This window comes from Archocentrus centrarchus, chromosome 21, assembly GCF_007364275.1.
Source record: "Archocentrus centrarchus isolate MPI-CPG fArcCen1 chromosome 21, fArcCen1, whole genome shotgun sequence".
NCBI classification, from domain to species: domain Eukaryota; kingdom Metazoa; phylum Chordata; class Actinopteri; order Cichliformes; family Cichlidae; genus Archocentrus; species Archocentrus centrarchus.
The window spans coordinates 24,507,193-24,528,721 of record NC_044366.1 but is presented as its reverse complement, the minus strand read 5'-3'; the positions used below and the strand labels follow the sequence as shown (position 1 = coordinate 24,528,721).

The window sequence follows — 21,529 nt, the reverse complement described above, 5'->3', positions numbered from 1 at the left end:
AAAAAAAAAAAAAAAGTTATCAGACAAGAGTACCTGGAGTTGACATCCCCATGTCCAAGCTGCCCATGTTGGCCATAACCAAAAGTGTAGACATCTCCATTTTCCATAAGCACCACTGTAAAGCAACATAATGACTGTTTTTCCCACTCACATTTTTACTTTAATATTACCTTACTCTTATTAGTTGCATTAAACCAGTGTTAAAAATTATAGAGGCAAATATATCCTAGTGACTGCCATGAAGGAAAAAGAACCCACCTGAGTGGTGAAAACCGCAGCTGACCTGAACCGCTCGCAACTCACAGTCAAATCTCACAGCCCCAGGGGGATAGGTGGTAATTTTGCTGGCATCCTTCTCCCCACGCTCACTGCTACCATCTATAAGGCAAAACACTGAAGTCAGCACATTTGAGTAGAGAACAGAGTGTGAAGTTTAGTAGCAGCTTTAGACCGCTGAGGTGGAAGCCTCTGCACAATCCTGGAAAAAACAGAGCTGGAGGGAAAAGAGGGCTTAAAAAAAAAAAAAAAAGAAAAAACACAAACACACACAAAAAAGGGGGTAGGGGAGCATGCTGAAACAGAAAGGAAGGAGTGACACACCGTCATAACACAAAGGCTTTTGGCAACCAGTCCTGTTACAGATCGCAAATTGTTTTGCAAAGATTTAAAATTTTCTTTTCCTTGTGAAAAAGAGGAAGTCTGGTTTGCCCTCAGCCCTGCAGGAGGTCGCAGCTGTGGTGTGTGTGAGAGAAGGAGGTTGGGATAGAGTGCCATGCATTACAGTGAATAATTTTTTTTTTTTTTTTTTTTGGGGGGGGGGGGGGGGGGGGGTGCAGGAACCAGCTTATTGTGTTTTTTCCTCTGTAACAGAAGCCAGCAAGAGATTCCAGCTTTGATTTTCAACATCTCACTTTAAATCTAGAATAGATATGAACTGGTTCATGGCCCAAAGATTAAAAGGGCAAAGTTAAGAGTTTAGCTCATGGACACAATGCTTAACGTTAGAGAGTGCACAGAAGTGCTCTTAAAACAACATCTTAAGCACACAAAAGCTGTTTTGGAAGTCCCAGACAGGCACACCAATATTGCCTGTGGAAACCATGAAGAAAAGTGCTCATTAGATGTAACCCAAATGACCTACACTAATAAATGTACATGAAATACACAAAAGGAAAGTTATCAGGCAAAGCAGAACAGTCTCAAATGCTTAAATGACAATAAGGAGGAAACCATTGCTGCTTTGAAATACAGCAGTGGGACATCAGACAAAGTTATGATCTGCGCCGACATAAAGCAAAAACTGCTTTTGACATTTGCACAGAAAGTGAAAACTGCAACAGCAATTTTACAGCTATGTTCTTTGCCACTTTGAACATTTTGACATGTTTTTGCAGCCAAATGGGATTTTCTTTAAACAAAAGTTCAAGAGGCTATAACAGTCACGTTATCGTATGCTCTTTGTCCTCCAGGATTATGCTGGTTACAAGAGAAGAGAAAAAAAAAAAAAAAAAAAAAAAACATATACAAGAAAACTACAAATATACAATGGCCATATTCTACTTGTTTGATTAATATTAGAATAATTAACAGATGTGTTACTAAAATCCACTTCATTGCTAAGTCTTGCCAATTTCTTCAAACAATCAACACTTGTTGATGATTGCCCAAAAAAAAAGCTTAATGTTGAGATGAGCAACATCGAAGCCATTTCCAGAAAATGTTTCACATCCAAAGTACATATATATCTTAAAAGTAACACCACAAAAAAAAAAAAAAAAAAAGTAACACCACAACCTTGTTCTGTGTCAAAATTAACTTGTCAATCATCATAACTTCCTCGTTGTAATGCTGCAGTTTTACCTCTGTAGTAATAATTCATTTGCTATGGGAGTGACAGTAAATCCAGTTAGGCAAGGACATTGCTTTCTACCGTTGTCTAAACAACTGCAGACGTCGCACTCCAAGGATTTGAACTTTATAAACCAGAAAAAAAAAAAAAAAAAGATGAGCAGAACAGACCAAATCTTTACTGGCGCTCAATTCCTTTCCTATAATAAAAATACAAGCAATAAAAAAAAAAAAAAAATTTTTTTAAATACTAGATTCAAATGATAATCAGCCTCAAAGGGGAAAAGTGACTATGATGTCTTTAGACTGCGTTAAACACCTGTGTCTCAGTGAGCCCTTATGGCCAGCTGGCTACATGTTTTGTTACCATGAGACCTGGTGAAGACACAAGAGTCCTGCCTTCAAAGAGTGAGAGAGGAGGTGGACGGGACAGCCAGATTGGGAGACAAGTCAAAGGGGTGTCTCTGCACCCGTTGAGTTAGTGAAGACCGTAGTACCTTTGTGCTTGTCCCGTTTATGCCTTAGTGCCTGAAGGGGTCTTATTCTGGCTAGGGCCTGCTCACGCTGGTTCATAAAAATGGGACCGGGAAAAACAAGGGGGCCTGGGGGAGAAAGAAACTTTCACATGCATGCACAATGCTCACAAATGGGAAACAACACATGATAATACTACACCACAACAATACACATACACTAAAAAAAAAAATAAACAAAAATATAGACAAGCAAGGGGGAAGTCACCAAGGCACAACACCCAAGCTCACAACAGCACCTGTAAGTAAGCTGAATCTAAAAAGGGATGGATCTACAGTTCTAAGTCTATTTTTTACCATCCATCCCAATCGCCACAGTCTCCCAGTGCCTATTGTTGAACTGTCTATCACAGAAATGTGACCTTTCTAAATCCCAAAAGACACAGTTCTTCCTTAAAGTTAGTCTCCTAGCTCTGAGTCATACCTCTTCCCTCCTCCAACCTATGCCGGCGATTGATCCTCTGTCGTTTCTCCTCTTGACGGATCTGAATGTGCTCCTCGATGTTGACTCCTGGAGGGGGAGGGACAGGCACAGCTGAAAACAAAAAGGCCGCAGATACAGGCAGCCCAGACAGGATGCAGGAGGAGGAGGGAAGGCAAAGCAGGACAGAACAAAACAAGACAAGACACACACATCAATGAATGATGGAGACATGATGGAGAAGCAGCGACTCTGCACGACAAGGATTATAACAAAGGATGAGTGACGACAAGTGCACAAGGTATTCAAGCAAATGCAACAGATAGTGTGACATGTAGCATAAGCACCGTGCTTTCAGAGCTCAGCATTATAGTGCTTACAGTCAGGCCTGGACAGTGATTTTGAGGTATGGAGAGCTCAACATAAAGCTGCTACAATCACATCACTTCTACGCATTACAATTGAACATGCATTTGATTTGTCAATCTTTGCAGTTTTAAGTGAAATGTAAACAATGTGGGTTAAAGGTAAAATGGATATACTGCATGAAGGACAGAGCAAAAAGAACGGAGCATATTTTCATGAAGGCACAACAACCACCGCAAGTAACAGTCCAATTGTTTCATATTTCCCTCACCTTAAAGGTGGAGATTCATTCAAATGAAGCAACGTCGAATGAACTGAGTTGTTTAATGATGAAAAATGCATCTGATTCTGCACTGTGCACAGATTTGAAGAAAGTGTGCACAATAATGACAGAAAGAAATGCTTGTTATATAGCGTAAATAATTACTCCCCAATCTGCAGATGTGTTTAAATTAGGATAAAAAGCAAAAAAAAAAAAAAACACACATTTAATGTGATTAACGCAGGATTGCTTTTCATCTTCATTTTAAACTATAACTGTTTTATACTCTATGAATGCCTTGTCCTTAAGGTCATTACAATGCCTGCAGGACTTGGTAGGACAGATACAGTATGCAACAGGAGTGAGCACACACTTGAACCACTTTAATGTCAAATGATTTGAGTTTTATTATTATTATTATTGTTATTATTATTATTATTATTATTATTGTTATTGTTATTATTGTTATTGTTATTGTTATTATTATTATTATTATTATTATTATTATTATATATCTAAGTTGGCAAATAAAAAAAAACCCTCATAAAAAGCGAAAGCAAATACTTCTGAAAGACTATTAAAAATACAGGCTCTGAAGCTCTGAAGGCTCAATACAACAAAACTGAGTACACGTGTGATATCCAATAAGCCCAAATGCATAAACATCATGATACACCAACTTGTCAACACAGGATCATTCTTAGTTTTGGACCTATGGGCTGTGTCTGTTTGCATCATTGCTCCAAAAAGCTACTCGAGGAAAAAAAAAAAAAAGTCACAGCATTATTTGAGATGTGCAGAACAAGCCATGGAGCAGTGGTCATCCACTGACAGTGGACGCTGACACACCAGACTCAAGTCATCAAGGGAAAAAAAGTGGACAATGCAAGGACACTGCATAATGTCAGTGTCTCTGGACAGTGTCTAAGGAACACATTGCTTGCTCTTTGGCAAAATAAATAAACAAACTCCATATTAAACTTTGCTAAAGAACAAGAAAAGAAATCTGATGTCTACAGGGAGCACACATTCTTCAGTCATATGAGATCAAGATAAACGTGCTCAGCTCAGATGAGACCACAACTAGCACAGTCAATGCAAAGACCAGCAGCGAAGCACAGAGGTGGGAGTGTGATAATAAGAGGCGGCATGAGAGCAAGAGGTCTTGGGGAGATGACATTTATAGATGGCACCATGAATGCCTGTAGATATACTAAAATCCTTGCTGAGAAGACAGCACTCTGTCTCCAGAAACCTTCTAGCATAATAACAATCTGAAGCACGCCGTCAAAACCACAAGAGGTTTCAAAGGAGAAACCGTTGAAACAATGAAGTGAGCAACTACGTCGCCTGACTTGAATCCAACAGAACACCTTTGGGAAGTCTTAAAAAGAAAAGTAGAACAACATAACCCCTCTAGAAAAGTGCAGCTAAAACTATTTGTCTCTGGAGAGCAGAGAAATTTTTCCACAAATTTTGGGCAAAGGAAAGTGAGTCATCAAAAATAAAAGGTGTCTTCAGTTTTGTTGCACTACACTCCTACTGTGGGCCCTGCATTTTGAATTTAATAACTAACAAGTTTAATTTTAAACAAAAGAGTATACAAGAACAAACCTACTTTTCAGCTTATAAGTAAACGCATTTACTGTAAGGTGACGTATTTGATATTTTAGCAACACTGCACAGGGGTGTACTCACTTCTGTTATGGTGACAAAATTGCAACCACTAATTTAGAACTGCCAAAGCAGAGGTTAGTGCTGTTATGCACAGTGATTTGCTGTATTTACCACCACTGGCTGCCACAGATAAACCACACACACCTGTACTCTCAGGAGACTATATAAACTTGGCATTCTCCTGTTTATGCAGGAAATGTCAGATTCCTGCAGCTCATCAATCCTGCGTGTCACTGCCACTCTTCCAGTGAATTACAACTCAGGATCAAAATCATGTCGTTTGTTCAACATTTTTCCCAATTTTATAAAGCTTGGTAGGAATTCAATTTATATTAAAAAAAAAAAAAAAAAAGCAATCAATTGGCAGAGTAATCTCAGAATGATGAGATATGTGACATGCTACGTGTGCTTTTGTTAACCCACACACCCCCAGACCTATATAGCTCAAGAGCCACCCGTTTTAAACGTGAACCAAAATAGCATGGCCAGCTACAACATCAGACAGCATCACTCACTGCACCAGATCCTACTTCCTTGCATTTGCCATTGTGCCAGCATGATTCAAATCTAGACTTTGAGTTGTATACTGCAAGATGATATCATATGACATACCTAGCAACAGGTCCAATGGAATCATCTCCTTCACAGCATCAAAGATGCCCCTTTGCCTGGCCTCCGGACCATCAAGCTCCCTGGCACAGGCTTTGCAGCAGCCACACGCTGAGCAGCCAGACTCTCCAGATCCACAACCACAGATACTGGTTCAAAATAAAAAAAAAAGAAAATTATTAATGTCATGACAACATTTATTTAAAAAAAAAAAACAAAAAAAACACAGGTGCTGTACTAATATACGTCTCTTACCCTCCTGGCACTCTGTCTGGTCGTCCGCTGCTGACGCAACTGGCACCATAGCCAGTGCAGTCTCCACACACTGTGCAAACCATGCACTGGTCCAATTTCCACTTGTGCATGCCTGGCTGGCACATCATGCTCTTCTCCTCCTTCTCCTCCAACTCGTCCTCTAGGTCCTCATCCATGGCTGTGGCCATGTTCTCTACACCAAACGCTGAAACACATACATACACAAAAAAAGAAAGCCATCAGACTGAATATGGTAAAAGAAAACAAAGTACGTCAATAGAAGACTCAAAATAAAGTATGATTTTATTATGTTTATCTGCCTGTCTGTGTTTATCCTTCTCACCTTTCCCTGCCTGGCTCATGGCTCCAGTGTCTCTACCACACTGGCCTTTGTTATTCACCCCAAACGTCCACACTTCACCGTTTTTGGTCAGAACACATGTGTGAGCCTTACCCATGGCAACCTGAGTTACAAAATGACCTTTAAGGTCTGTCACCTGACCTGTGGAGAGAAAAGTAGTAAAGACAGTCAACGTGTTTTAGAGAGAGAGCGCGAAACACTTACAGACAAATAAATCTTAATTATTACAGAGCCTAGATTAGACCAGGCAAGGAAATTATGTAATATCTATGTAATTCCCAGTGCTCCTTTCCTGTCAACTCACAGGTGCTGTCACTGTAAATAGCATCTTTGCCAAACATGTAGAGTTCTCCATCCTTGGTGACAATGCTGCTGCTGCCATTGTTGCATGCTGTGTACACAGCTGTCTTGGTCTCCAATTTGATCATCTTCTTGGGCTTGTAGGGCTTGGGCTGTCTGCGACTTTTAGCTGCAAAGCAGGAAAAATAGGCATCATTTAGCTTTTCAGCCAAGTTGGCTTCGACTCAGGTATTAACAAGGTCGAACAGGAGGAACTTATGAATGTTTGCAAATAGCTTAAATTCATCTTACTAGATTCTCCATCTTCTCCTTTACTGGCAGAGCCTGTGAAGAACACACTTCCATCTTCAGCCACTAGCAGCGCATGAGAACCATCATGGCCGACTGAGAACTGGATGATCTTGGGAGACTTCGTAACGGGCAATTCCACCCATTTTCCTGCTGATGGGCCACCCTGCTTTATACCCAGGCTCTGGTATTTTCCTGTATAGTAGATCTGAAAGAAAGACAAGGAGATGTGCTTAAAACACATGCAAAAAAAAAAAAAAAGGTTCTAAACTGAGAAGTTTGGATTACAGAAAGTTGCTCTGTGGTTAGACAGAAGTTTGTTTGTTTTGTGTGTATGCTGCCAATTCAAATAGAGGAGCTTGTAGTCAAAGTCTGCTGTGGGACGTGAAAGAATTTTTATGACTCATATTATTGACATTCACTTTCCAAATTGCATAACTCCACTACCTCCAACATGAGAGAGACCAGTAGTTTGTAAGCATTAAACGTCTGACATCTATTAAATGCTTAATCACATGCCTGTCCAGCCCAAGTGATGAGTTAAAACCTTATGCTTTCTCGCAGGTACAATTCATCTGCACCCATTTTAACCCATCCACTGCATCTGGGTAGTCTGCAGATAAAATGTGCTGTGAGCTTAGGTCTCTACACAGAAAGGAATGTGGAACAAGCAACTGCCCTGGACTGCTATGTACTGTACAAAAGAGGCACGCTGCATCACACCCACCAACACACCCCAAATCATTTCCATAGTTAGCATTCTCATCTTAAGACACTGAGTAGAAAAATGTAAAATATTCTTCAACAAATTGTTGGACCCTGCAATGATTGGGCCTGCTGTACCATCTGAGTCAAATACTGAGTCTAGATTATTATTTCTTAACTACTTGTATCTAAATTTGTGGTAACACCTGTTGTTTCTACTCTTATATAAATTCAAAAACTACAGAGAGCTTCTCTTCCAGTCTGCCTTGTTGTGCGTCCCTGGAAGCTGACATTGCACTGTAGGCAAGACTCACTGCACAGCTGGCTGAAATCTAAGGACACTTGAGAAGGTTTTTAGCTTAGCATACTTATACCCACTAATAGAGAATGCCTCCTAAGAGAGCACAAAAAAGGCATTAAGACAAACAAGCTCCATAATTTTGTATTATTTAAAGACAATTTAGCAAAGAGGGTTAGCAAAATTTCCTAAACATAAAGGCATGTCTTATTAGGCTTTTGTGCAGCTTGATGTTGGAAAATCTGACTGAGGCTAACTATGTACAGATGTTATAAACTAAAGGAATGCTAAAGTTGTACAATGGCCTTAATGCAGTCATTGTGAAGGCAGAAAACAAGCAGAGACAACTGACTTTGAACTGCTTCCCCACCACCACAGGTTCACCCTTCAAAGTGACTGGCCTGTCATTGGCAAGGCAAAAGCTCTCAAGCTCAGCAGTTGAAGCTGTTCCAACCTTCATTTTTGTTAAACATTTTAGACACACCACCAGCCTCACCTTTCCCGAGGCGGTTTTCATCAGAGCAAACTCTCTGCCTGCTCCAAGCAATGCTGCCTCTTCATCAAAGCCTGTGCCTGAGAGAACAACATAGTATTTAGAGCCAAAAGCAGAAGGAGACAAGGTTAGAAGTACACAGCCCCCCCCCCCCCCCCCCCCCCCCCTCCCGCCTTTTTAGGTTTTCAGCAATTTGACACATTTGCAACCTTGTAAACGCAAGTATACTGCAGAGTGCCTTCAACAGGTATACAAAAAAAAAGTCCTTTATAATACAGATTAGCTTTATTTTGTATCACTTACTGATGATGTGCAGATCCTTCTCAAGGTCAAATAGAGAGATGCCACAAGCGTGCAGACATTTCCTTGCCAGCTTAAGCTGCAGTTCCTGCTGCAGGGCCGGGTCTGAACTCATAGTATAGATCCGTACTACAAATCCATCCTGCAGGAGAGAATATAGCTTAGCTTCACGGTACAACATTGTATCAGTGTCACATCTGCTCCATTTAACAGAAGACACTTCTGAGTTAACGAAAACACATCCCTGCTCCAATCATTACAATGGGTCACACCCCAAGTGATTAACTAATGAACTGCATGAAGACATCAATTATACATTCATTAGAACTTAACGGCTAGTCCGCTGACTTGGCCTCTGGGAATAACAGACGATATTTTGGAGCTTTCAGTGCAGACATCCAGACCAAGGCTTCTGCCGCCATCTGCACATCCTTGTGTACATTTCGGCGCATTTAATCCCTCTTTTGCTTTTCACACTGTTTACATGCATGCAGCCAAAGCCTTCTCAAACACAGTCAGTCAATAGATCCTGGACTACAAACAAAAAAAAAAAAAAAAAAAAAAAAAAAAAAGCTCTCAGTACCAAATATTATGTCCATTCCTTGCAGGTTCTGCATACTAATGAACTCAGAAGTGCGTTCATAGAGATTCAGCATTAAATAAATCAAAAATATAAATAAGACAAACTGGGAGGCACAGGTTACTGCCATTGAGCATCCATCCCCAAATCAGTCAACCTAAGGGAATCACTGAAAGGGCATAACTTTATGGGAATCATGCATAAGTCCATAGAAGAAGCTGCAGTATGTTTGGTCAATCTGCTAAGGGTGTGGTTAACGTTACAAAAACTTTAATTTTAAATGTGCAAGTGTGTCCAAACTTTTGACTGGTACTATATTTTATTTTGGGACATACGGCTATTCTGGTTTTCACTGTGTGGCGATAATGACAGACTCATCCATTGTGCTTAATTCCCACAGAGCAGAGCACAGCACGTGGACATCAAATCATTAAACTGCAACTATAGGTGGTTTAAGCAGTAGTTGCATCTGCTGGCTGATCACTATAAATGCATATAGCTTCTGAGCCCCATGCGGTACTCCACCCCCTTTGATTAGTGTAGAAACAGCCTTGCTGCAATGGCAGATATATGGATTTCAGAGTCTCCCCTCCCCCACTCACAATACAGAGTGCTTATGCAGATAACTGCTAGAGATTAAGCTCTCCAGAGAATACCCACATGTGGTGCCATTTCCCTCACTGCCACACCCACACATACACAACACCACAGAGACACAGCTAGAGCCCCTGTGTGGCACAGCTGGTCATCAGCTGAGGAGCCTTTTTGGAGTGAGGGACTGACAGATGCTTCAGAGGTCCAGTCAACTTGAAAAGCTACCCTCATTTTAAGTAGGAAACTAAACAGACAATATTGTTATGATGGTGAGGATTTCATTGCACTAGTGCATGTAAAAATGATTAGTCACTATGAGAATAGCCATTTATAGCCATGAAGTGGCCATCTTTCCCCCCCATTTGCTTCAAGCTGGACAGCAAAAAAAAAAAAAAAAAAAAAGCAGCCAACACTTCCGTAATTGAGCAAGTCAGCGACTCGTTTGCAATCTGGGAACCTATCAGCTAGTCTGCTGACTCGAGGTCCCAGCATGGTACTGCACTGGTAGGTGCTATGCTGAGCTGTCCACAGCAGCCACTGTTTGTGTGTCTCTTCATGCATTTTCGATGTCTGATGAAGTTTTTAAAATCACGCTTCGTAGTGAACGCTTCTGTGGCTCCCTTGCAAATTTTTCAACTAATTGTCAGTGAGCCTACAAATAGCGTCACCACTGTTGGCCTCTGCATTGGTTGAATTGCCATAATCCTCCCTTCTGCAGAGCCTGAAAGCTATGGAAATGGATACAAATGCAGGATCATAAATCCAGCAGTTGCCTCTGTTGTTAACAGTAAATTTGTGGAGGCTTCCAGTCTAGTCATCAGATAACTGGGCCAAGACTTTCTGCTCCTTCTGCCAGTCACTGTTTTATGAAAGCAAATAAAATCTGAAGCCTGAAAAAAAGAAAGCTAAATCACTGATTGGGAATAGCCAATTATTTCACAACTGTATTTTGCCAGATACTTTGCCTTTCTGACTTGCCACGCAAAACCATTTACCTGCAGGCAATCAAAGCCCACTAACACTGGAAACCAGAAGGCTTCCTGTACCAAAAGCTTTTTACCCTGCCTTCGGTTTTCGCATATTAATGTGAAGATAATTGTAGAAAGTAGCAACTATGCAAGACATTTAAAGCACAATTAAACACTACGATTTCATTAGAATCTAAAAAGCATCTAAGTGCGCAATGAAACCAGCTTTCTCCACTATGTTTACAGCAGACTCAGCAGTACAGATGCACAACTTCGTTTGTTCAGGATTCAGTTTAACATGTAGACAAACTCTAGACTTCAGATACCGAATCCATTTCAGTTTTCAAGTTTAACGTGTTTGCAGAAAGACGAAGCGTGTTACTGTAATACTGATTATGAGCTTTACCAGGAACATTAAACTTACATCTTTGCAGGCTGCGATCTGGTTGATGTACTCTCCATCAGTGAAAATGATGTTCTGTCCATCTGAATGTTGACCTGCAAAGTAAGACAATGCAACAGTGAATATACCTGATATTTTGATAATTGTAATTTTAATGATTAATTGAGGTGTTTTAATACAAGCCAATAAATCACCTGGCATTGCAACTGTCCCCTCATGCTCCAGAGTCTCAGGGTTGATCTTTAGGGCTGACATACTGTGGTTACTTGTGTCCCGATACAGCAAATAGCCCTGGAGACAAAACAACACTACTGATGACCAAGTCACAATAAATAACTCCAAATGTGACTTGAACTTTATATTTTACCATTCCACATTCCCTTCATCCTTGTTCAATGAAATGGAAGAAATGTGTGAAGCTCCACTACTTACCTGAGCGAAGCCCAGCCAGGATCTTTTCTCCTTTCGATTCCTGATTCGAGACGTGGAGTTGTAGACGTGGCCCTGTGGGGAATTGAATGCACATAAGACAACAACAAACAATGATAACCCTTAATTAAAGTTTAAAAGCTGACAGATTAAAAAGCCACCAGATAAACACAAAGAAACAAAATGTGTTTGTGTAAATCCAAATTATCAGAACTCTCACTTTTAAAGCATTGTGGTTATAAGAAAATTGCAAAAAGAGAAAACTTCTTTGTTTATATAATTATGGGATGCTGAGCTCACCTGAATCCTCAAAAGCTTTTAGACTTAAATATAATTTCATCACATGATCCAGTGTACAGAAATCAATTCAGAGTTTAACATGATCTCTTTGTTAGATTTAGAGCTTCTCCTAGCACATCACCTCAGACATACACACAGTGAAAACACCAACTTTCCATAAGTTTTTAAAAGCATTGTTTGAAGCTACTGAAACCCATGGGTTATTTTTGATGCTGCAGAAAGCTTCTTAAAATTTCAAGTAACATGGAAATCACTGTACAAAGATGATTATGCTACATACCCTGACAGTGCCGCTGTATCCAGAGCCCACTTTGTACAGTCCATCCTTGCAGAGCAAGTACAGGAAGGAACCATCAGTCTGCAGAAGACAGCGCTCATCTTCGTCAATGGTCACCTCCTTCAGGACCCACTTGTTCATCAGGGCTGCACGTTTGATGCCATTTCCAAACCAATCCTGGATCTGGATCTTTCCCACCAGAACAGCCTGTACACTCCTCTGTAATGCGTTCAGTATGGTGGGAACCTGGTGAGATTCAGGAAGACGAGTAGGAAAACTTAAAAATACAGTTTGCTGTAATTTTGCCCTGTTTTTTCCATCCATCCATCCATTTTCTTCCGCTTATCCGGGGCCGGGTCGCGGGGGCAGAAGCCTAAGCAGAGAAGCCCAAGCTTCCCTCTCCCCAGCCACCTCCTCCAGCTCATCCGGAGGGACCCCAAGGCGTTCCCAGGCCAGCCGAGATACATAATCTCTCCAGCGTGTCCTGGGTCTACCACGGGGCCTCTTCCCGGTGGGACATGCCCGGAACACCTCACCCAGGAGGCGGCCAGGAGGCATCCTAATCAGATGCCCGAGCCACCTCAACTGGCTCCTTTCGATGTGGAGGAGCAGCGGCTCTACTCTGAGCCCCTCCCGGATGGCCGCACTCCTCACCTTATCTCTAAGGGAGAGGCCAGCCACCCTTCGAAGGAAACTCATTTCTGCCGCTTGTATTCGCGATCTTATTCTTTCGGTCACTACCCAAAGCTCGTGACCATAGGTGAGGGTAGGAACGTAGATCGACCGGTAAATCGAGAGCTTCGCTTTTACGCTAAGCTCCCTCTTCACCACGACGGACCGGTGCAGCGTCCGCATCACTGCAGAAGCAGCCCCGATCCGCCTGTCGATCTCCCGTTCCCTTCTCCCATCACTCGTGAACAAGACCCCGAGATACTTAAACTCCTCCACTTGAGGCAAGAACTCGTTCCTGAGCCGGAGATGGCACTCCACCCTTTTCCGGCTGAGGACCATGGCCTCAGACTTAGAGGTGCTGATTCTCATGCCAGCCGCTTCACACTCGGCTGCGAACCGTTCCACTGCGAGCTGGAGGCCCCCCCCTGATGAAGCCAACAGAACCGCATCATCTGCAAAAAGCAGAGATGAGACTCTGAGGCCACCAAGGAAGAAGCCTTCCGCCACCTGGCTACGCCTAGAAATTCTGTCCATAAAAATTATGAACAGAATCGGTGACAAAGGGCAGCCCTGACGGAGTCCAACACCCACAGGAAACAAATCCGACTTATTACCGGCTATACGGACCAAGCTCTCACTGTGGTTGTACAAGGACTGAATGGCCCGCAACAATGGGCCAGACACCCCATACTCCCGCAGAACCTCCCAAAGAACACCCCGAGGAACACGGTCGAATGCCTTCTCCAAGTCCACAAAGCCCATGTAGACTGGTTGGGCAAACTCCCACGCACACTCGAATATCCTTGAGAGGATAAAGAGCTGGTCCAGCGTTCCACGACCAGGACGAAAACCGCATTGTTCCTCCTGAATCCGAGGTTCGACTAACGGACGCACCCTCCTTTCCAGCACCCTGGCATAGACCTTACCGGGGAGGCTGAGGAGTGTGATCCCCCGAAAGTTGGAGCACACCCTCCGGTCTCCCTTCTTAAAGATGGGGACCACCACCCCGGTCTGCCAATCCAATGGCACTGCCCCAGATCTCCACGCGATGTTGCAGAGGCGTGTCAACCAAGACAGCCCTACAACATCCAGAGCCTTCAGGAACTCAGGGCGAATCTCGTCCACCCCAGGGGCTCTGCCACCAAGGAGTTGTTTAACTACCTCAGTGACCTCACCCCCAGTGATGGTCAAGTCATCCCCCTCATCCCCAGACTCTGCTTCCACTACAGAAGGCGTGTCAGTGGGATTCAGAAGGTCCTCGAAGTATTCCTTCCACCGTCCGACTATAGCCTGCAGATAGTCGGACGGTGAGTCGGACGGTGCCCTGTTTTTTGTTGTTTTTTTCTGTGCCCCAGGCATTTTCTCACACACACACACACACACACACACACACACACACACACACACACACACACACACACACACACACACACACACTTCTATCATTTCCATGGCAGCCATAACAAAATTTATATTTAAAAAAAAAAAAAAAAAAAAAAGCGTGCACAGGCCCACTTTTCTCAAAAGCCTGCCTGCCACTGTGATGATTCATAATCCACTCAATACATAAAAAGATATAAACAAACAGTTTATTGTCTATAAAGGATAAAATGTGTGAGCCTACAAAGTCTCTCTGTACTCCAATCACATGCAGAAACTATATCCATATGCAGGAAAAGGAGAAGCATGTTTTGAGTCAAGAAGCCTTTCCACTTATTAGTACTTACCGTTCAAGTTGGCAAATAATTTGAAAGAACAGCTTGGTATAGAGCAAAGGAAATAAAACAGAGAGAAAGACCAAAAGGCAGGAGGGAAAGAACAAGCCAGGGACAGAAGCAAACAGAAGAACAGCTAATTGGCGGAAGAATGCAGTCAGGGTAAAATAATCAAATAGAAGATCAGAGCAGCTTGACATTTTCCAAAACTCAATTTGTGCTGCCCAGAAACTGCCCCGAGTCTCCCTGCACAGAGAAATGCACGCAGGAGCCAGGCTACTTTATCCACCTCAATATGCAGTGTGGTATTACCAACATGTTTACCAATCTAGAGAGAAACCTGAATGCATAAAAGAGACTCACATTTTCTGGTGGAATTTTTTTTTTTTTTAAAGAAAAGACCATATTTGAGTGATATAGAAACATTCATTCCAGCTTGCATTTAACCAAACAGGATCACATGGAAGTCCTCTCCAAGACATCTGTTGACTGACATTCAAGCAGGTGACCACTACAAAATATTGTGAAATCTGAGAAGGTACTTGTGCCGGAAAAGTCTGACACAGCAAACAACTCAAGTACAAAATAACAGAGTGGACCGACATTCATTATATTGTATTTCTGTTTTTGAAAATGAATGCCAGAGGAGGAAAAAGGGTTAAAAAGAGACACTTACACATTTACTTGAACTGGTTGCTTACCTGTATTGTTTGGCAGGCATGACTCCCGTTATTGGTGAGGATGGCAGAGACGGCCTGGAGGATCTTGCCCGTGTCTCCCCAGGCCACGACCAGACTGAAGAGGCAGGCGCAGGACAGCGCAGTAATGGCCTGTCCTGTTGGGTCATTGGGCCCTGTACTCCGGACTGTGGTCTCCAACAACAGCTGGAAAAGAGACTCTGAGAAAGCAAAACAAATGGTTGGGAGGTTGGCCATTTGAGAAAGCAATATACAGTAAGTGTATCTACAGAAGGTGGAACAATATAACTACTAACAGCATATATTTAATGTAAAGTGAACATTTAATTTGATACAAACACAATTTGTTGCTTACACTGGATTGCATTAGACCACACACATGCACTTAATAAAGCTCTTGGGTGTACACATTTTCAGCTTTACCTAACACATCAGGTGGCTCAGTCTGGAAGCCCTCAGGCTGTTGCCCCTGCAGCATGTCCAGCAAGGCCTGTAGGCTACGCAGGCACAGCAGAGGGTGAGAGAACCGAGTCTCTTTAATCAGCTCAAAAACCCCACACAGGCCAATGCCAATGATCTGCAGACACAAAAAGAAGACAGTCTCTATGAGCTAATGAACACCACACTCCAAGTTAAAATCACTCTTTTAAACATTTCACAATAAACAGAACAGATGAATGTGGCCTAAAGCTCTGAAGGGGATGTTTCCAGTAAATACTACTACATCCGGTCAGGGCTCCCCAAGCTTGGAGAGGACTACGAAGGACTTCGAGTTTGTATAATGACAAACCCACTTTGCTCTGTGGAGAAGAGTGGAAGGCTCTCAGCATCCTCCCCCCGGTTAGTGAATCACATAATGATCCAGTGTCCCTTCCTGTCTCATTGAGGAACTTGTCTTGTGAAAGCTTAACATCAGTGTAACTAATACAGTATAATGAATATATATTTAAAAAAAAAATGCACACAAAAACTGAATGGTTGTAATATTACAAAACAGATGTTCCAGAGTTTAAAGATCGACTCATTGCTGCGCATAATACAGTTTGTTAGCCACTGTTAATGAGCTGAAATTTAAAAAATAAATCCCCCAAAACATCTCATCAGTATTTCATTTAATAATTACATCTATCGGAATGAGGATAAAACAGCATTTAGAGTTTATCTTAAGGACCACTACAAAAACACACATCAGGAACAAATCTGGTTAATCTACTAATCAGCATTATTCTTAAAGCAATGAGTTGCCCAACATAGGAGGAGACAAATCCCTGGAAGGATTGCATCAGGAAGGGCACCTGATCTTTAGAAGAGAAAAAAAGAAAAGAAAAATCTGCCTAATCCAACTTGCAGATCTATTTGCTGTGAATAAGGAAGCAGCAGCAGTCAGGATATTTAATATACAAATTCCTTAATAAATTTACATAAGATGTAACGATTTTAATTAAATAAAAATGTGTCATGCAGATTTTGAATACTGAATTAGACGATACAAATAAAATTGTAAAATTTTCTCCCAGGTGTAACTCTCAGCAGAGGCACAGCAGGATCACAGAGTTAGAAAAATAATGTACATGGAGAAAAAGATGGAGTTGAGGAAGCCTCACAGGATGATTGGGGGGGGCAGGCAATCTCTGGTAATGCAAGTCCAATTATGATAATAAAAAGGACAAGCCCTAAAGGATCAGTGCATTCTGAGGGATCCATCAAGAGAACAAGCTGGCTTTTGCTTTGGTAGGAAGTGCTGCTAAAAACCACATAAGCAGCTGACATTACTCTTCCCTGCTTATACCTTTGGCAGCTTCACGGCTGGCTCGCGGTACTCCTCCTCCTCCTCGCTGTCTGAGTCGCCGCTCTGTACCGAGCTCCTGGAGGCCAGCGCCAGGGAGGCCTCTCTTTGCTGCCAGTCCAGCACACAGTGCCGCACGTTGCAGTACACATTGAACGCAGAAGGGTTGCTGTGTAACTTGATGTCCGGCACGCAGAGGGCTCCATCCAGACTCTCAGCCTGTGAAGAAATAAGAACGTGGAGGTGGGTCAGCAACACCTCTCACTTGGTGCCCAAAATGATAAACTGCAACATTAGTATTTACACCAAATACACTTTGGTGCAGTTAAAAAGAAATAAAAATTGTCCCTAATTTAAAAAGGACATTTGATAATTGCTGTGATGTACATGGACAAGTAGGTAATTCATTCTTTTTGCTGTGTATCTCATAACTCATACATTTACTTCATAAGGAATTTAAATCACCCCCAGTGATGATACTCTCCCCACTTCCGAAGCACACTGCCTACTGACCACAACAAACGAGCCAATTTCTCATCTGACTTCATGAGTAAAGTCACATCTGAGAATTCCTCAGAGAAAATGTCCCTAAATCTAAACCTCTGGGAAGCTGCGCAGATGTTTTCTGTTACATTACAGCTGAAACAAAATTATATAACCAAAATAAACTGAGAGTGTAAAGCTTCTGCTGAACACCGCATTTACACTTAGTTCCATCATTGTCCTTTTGTACAAGTCACTGAAAATAAAAAACTCTTCACTGTGGTTTGGACTCCTAAGGAGACTTACTTTTGCACACACAAGGCAAGTGTTTCCCAATTCCAAGAACCGCGGAAGTCCATTTTTACTGTTACAAAATTAATTACACAATATTCTGCATAAATAGGGCACAAATGTTTCCCTTAATCCATTTAATTCAAGCTGAACTTGAAAGTTAAACTGGAAAAATGCTTAAGGATATATTTACAACAAAAAAAAAAAAAATGATCAGTGAAATAAAGTAGCACGGCCAATCAATCACCACTGCTGCAAAGAGTACTTTAAAGCACCTTCAATTACAAAATATAACACATCCTCATTATGTTACATGATTTTGTTTATTATCAATACTAAACAGACATTTTCAGCAATCTCGACCCCTCCCTACTTGGGAGTAAAACAAACAAACAAACAAAAAAAAACATTTTAGAGAAGTATTGCTGAGGGTGCTTCTTGTGGTGTTGTTTAATTGCGTTACACTAAGTGGTGTTTGTAATATCAAGTCAACCATCATTGATATAAATGAGCTGGACCAGCCAACAGGGAGAGTTTACATTAAAATCATTACAGCAAAGCTTAAGCACTCCAATCCAAATAATCACTGGAGAAACTACAGTCCACAGAGAAACTTGATAAACTAGCTAACTGATAAGCTTTTGCTATCCCACCAAGTGAATCATTTTTAACTACAGTCCTGAGGCAACCTCTAGAGAATCGCACTGATCGATTGTGCCTCTCTCACAGTGTTGCGCTTTTGGCACCACAGTCACAGAGGGTGATGTCATCTATTTGGGGAGAAAGGTCATTCATTTTCAGCTCAAATCAGCCTCCAGCCCTCATCTAACAGTAATGTCTACTGCTCTCCTACCTAGCCACTTGTGACCAAGTGACTGTGCAGCATTCACAAAGGAGCGCATTGTCTGAGCAGAGCACTTAAAGCCTTTTAGAACTCAGAAGGGCTACAACAAATCCACGAAGCAAGAAAACTAAAGTAAAAACCAAAGGGCGAAGTAGATCAAAATCCTGCTGAGGGTTTAAAGGTAGGAAGCTTAGCATTTGTGGCCCATATCTGCTAGAATTGTATACTAAGACTGTATCTCACTTATTTGACATTTATTGTTTAACTATCATTTTATTGTACGCATTTTTTTTTAAAACCTCAATCTGAGACAACAGGTATCACACAAAGGTGGTTATCAATTTTCTCTTTTAACCCAATGTTTCTGCTTAAGAATCTGCACGTGCTCACAAAAGGCAGCCTTCAATGCAAAATTTGATCAGAAAGAGAGGGGGGGGGGGGGGGGGGGGTACACACAAATCAATGTGAATCTTAAACTGAAATCGAACATAACCTGCCCTGAACCAGATTGTGTGTTCACATCAGCTACCAAGATGATCTAGCCAGGTTAAGTGAGAGCCACCTTAATGACAAAGAAAACTCTTACCTTAAGCTTGACATATTCTGCTAACCCATTAATCACCTCCAAGCCTATATATTTATATACCTATATATCCAAGCCTATTTGCTTGTGATTTACGCTTGTGATTTACGTTTGTGCTTAGGGTGAAATGACTAATGCAATCAGCAACTTTTGAAATTTTGAGCTATTTGTTCTAACAGAACCTGAGGCTGTAACATGGTCGTCCTCACTCTCAAAGTTCAAACTGAACGTGACAGGTTTCTCTATGCTGACTGTTCCCAATTTAAACTTGCCAAATCATCAGAAACATAATCAAAAGTGACACCATCAAACCATGTGATGATGCACACGAGCAGAGGCCGAAACAAGCATGCAAAACTCACTGTACTGCTTATGTTTTGTAGTTTTCTTCTAACTTTCTAACCACAGCTACGCCTTGTGACATTTAATGGCCATCTAAAGCTTTGAAAAAGGCTGGCACGCAGCTCTTGACCGCACTGAAGGAGAGCTTCACATTTTTTGCTTACTGGCTTTATGGAAAAATAAGAAAAACAAGAGTAAAAGCACCGTCTTCCATGGATAGACAATTACTACAGAGCAGGACAATTACATAGTTTCTCTTAATGGTGTGACCTAAATTGCGATGCAAAACAGAGGCATTTAGAACAAAGCCAAATAAACGTAACTTTCCAGTCCCTACTGGGAGATAAAGGCTCCAAAATAATTACTTACATAATCCATCTACCCAGGTTGCGGGATTCTCTCCTACAAATCTGGTACAAACCAGAACAACTGGATGAATGAGTTGAACATTGGGCTAGTGAGGCCATCACCGTATGCTTAAAAAAAAAAAAAAAATATGTAGAGAAACCAGGCTTCTTTAGATACCTCCAGTTAAGAAATTATTTTGGAAAAAAATCTCAAAACCAGAGGACGAAACACTGAATCTCACTGTATTTGTTCTTCAATTAAAAAAAAAAAAAAAAAAAAAAAAAAAAGGTAGCATTAAACAGAAAACTAACTCTAGGAGTGCCCTAACTTTCCAATCAGAGGGCTCTCCACTACGTACTGTACGTTAAATCAAAGTGAGAAAAAAACAACATATGGAGCTAACAGAAGAGGACCGAACAAGTAGATGTAAAACACAGTCTGCCACCTCAAGCTCAGCTCTGTGAAGTGTGTTCCCCTTGAATAATACTTTGCAGTTTTTCATAACTCCACAAAGTAAGATACTTTAACACGGTCAATGCTAGAGAACATGTGGTAATACGCTTGCTGATTATTTTCATGTTTTTTTGAGACTGTCCTGTGAAATAAGGACAATCATCAGCCAGTAGATCACCTTTGATTTTAGTGGTATTTGTGCTGATTGAACTTAAAAACAAAACAAATAGATACTCGTTATAAATACAAATAATTGTCAGAAAGAAATAACTAAGAAATGGCTGAGGAAACAATCTCCAACAATCACTGAACAGATTAAAAATAGTTGAGAAAATGGAAACAAAACAGACCTTCTCTGATACCTCAACCTATAAAAATAAAAATACGGATTTCAACTGTGAAACAAAATATCACAAGAATTTAGTTTTATTCATTTATCTGTACAATTGGTTCTACTATTTTCTGGGAAAGACAAACAGCAAATCTCTGGATATGAAGGAACATTAGACTCCTCCACTTTCTAGAAAAGCCTAACTATACATGTGATAAACAGCAGAAACAAAAAAACTGCTGACTAGGGGTGGGCAACATAACTGAAAACGTCTACCATGATATTTTAAGGGGCTCTGCTATAATGATATTAATGATGATACTGAAAAATACTGGACAACCTTTTATAGATGAGCTGCAGCTTGCAGGCAGCAGCATTTATCAGTGCAAATGAAATGACGTGGGATCTTCCATCCTTCTTTGGAGCTGAGCTGCTGTCATTGAGGAGAAACTACCTAATTCAAAGTGTGACTCTATTGCCACATGGTGCCAGCAGCAGCAGCAGCATTATACTGTAATATTAGCCACACTGCATTAGTGGCACAGCATGTTTAGCCCTCAACATAAATTCAGTTCTCCTCCTAGCTGGTTTAAGATGCCTAACATTCCCAAGCACTTGCATTATTTCACAAACCACCTGAAAGAGTTGGAAATTACTTGTTTGCAGATGCAACCCTTTGAATATATAGTGAAATTACATTTTCAAAATGCATCTTG

At 41.4% G+C, this 21,529-nt stretch overlaps 1 protein-coding gene across 13 annotated transcripts in view; it reads right to left on the bottom strand.

Moving 5' to 3' along the window:
- mycbp2 (MYC binding protein 2) overlaps window positions 1-21,529 on the bottom strand; it is a 62,737-nt gene that overhangs the window by 36,108 nt on the left and 5,100 nt on the right. For 11 of the 13 annotated variants that reach the window (XM_030758054.1, XM_030758055.1, XM_030758058.1 and 8 more), the window contains exons 3-20: window positions 17,142-17,357; window positions 15,776-15,929; window positions 15,356-15,552; window positions 12,271-12,513; window positions 11,694-11,765; window positions 11,456-11,552; window positions 11,283-11,356; window positions 8,720-8,858; window positions 8,420-8,496; window positions 6,924-7,128; window positions 6,637-6,801; window positions 6,315-6,473; window positions 5,972-6,176; window positions 5,720-5,865; window positions 2,806-2,916; window positions 2,346-2,450; window positions 259-378; window positions 34-115 (exon numbers count right to left, since the gene is read on the bottom strand). In XM_030758054.1, coding sequence (XP_030613914.1) covers window positions 34-115; window positions 259-378; window positions 2,346-2,450; window positions 2,806-2,916; window positions 5,720-5,865; window positions 5,972-6,176; window positions 6,315-6,473; window positions 6,637-6,801; window positions 6,924-7,128; window positions 8,420-8,496; window positions 8,720-8,858; window positions 11,283-11,356; window positions 11,456-11,552; window positions 11,694-11,765; window positions 12,271-12,513; window positions 15,356-15,552; window positions 15,776-15,929; window positions 17,142-17,357 — 2,567 coding nt within the window. The remainder of the gene's footprint in view (window positions 1-33; window positions 116-258; window positions 379-2,345; window positions 2,451-2,805; window positions 2,917-5,719; window positions 5,866-5,971; window positions 6,177-6,314; window positions 6,474-6,636; window positions 6,802-6,923; window positions 7,129-8,419; window positions 8,497-8,719; window positions 8,859-11,282; window positions 11,357-11,455; window positions 11,553-11,693; window positions 11,766-12,270; window positions 12,514-15,355; window positions 15,553-15,775; window positions 15,930-17,141; window positions 17,358-21,529) is intronic. The other 2 variants (XM_030758056.1, XM_030758066.1) reach the window with 1 other exon arrangement.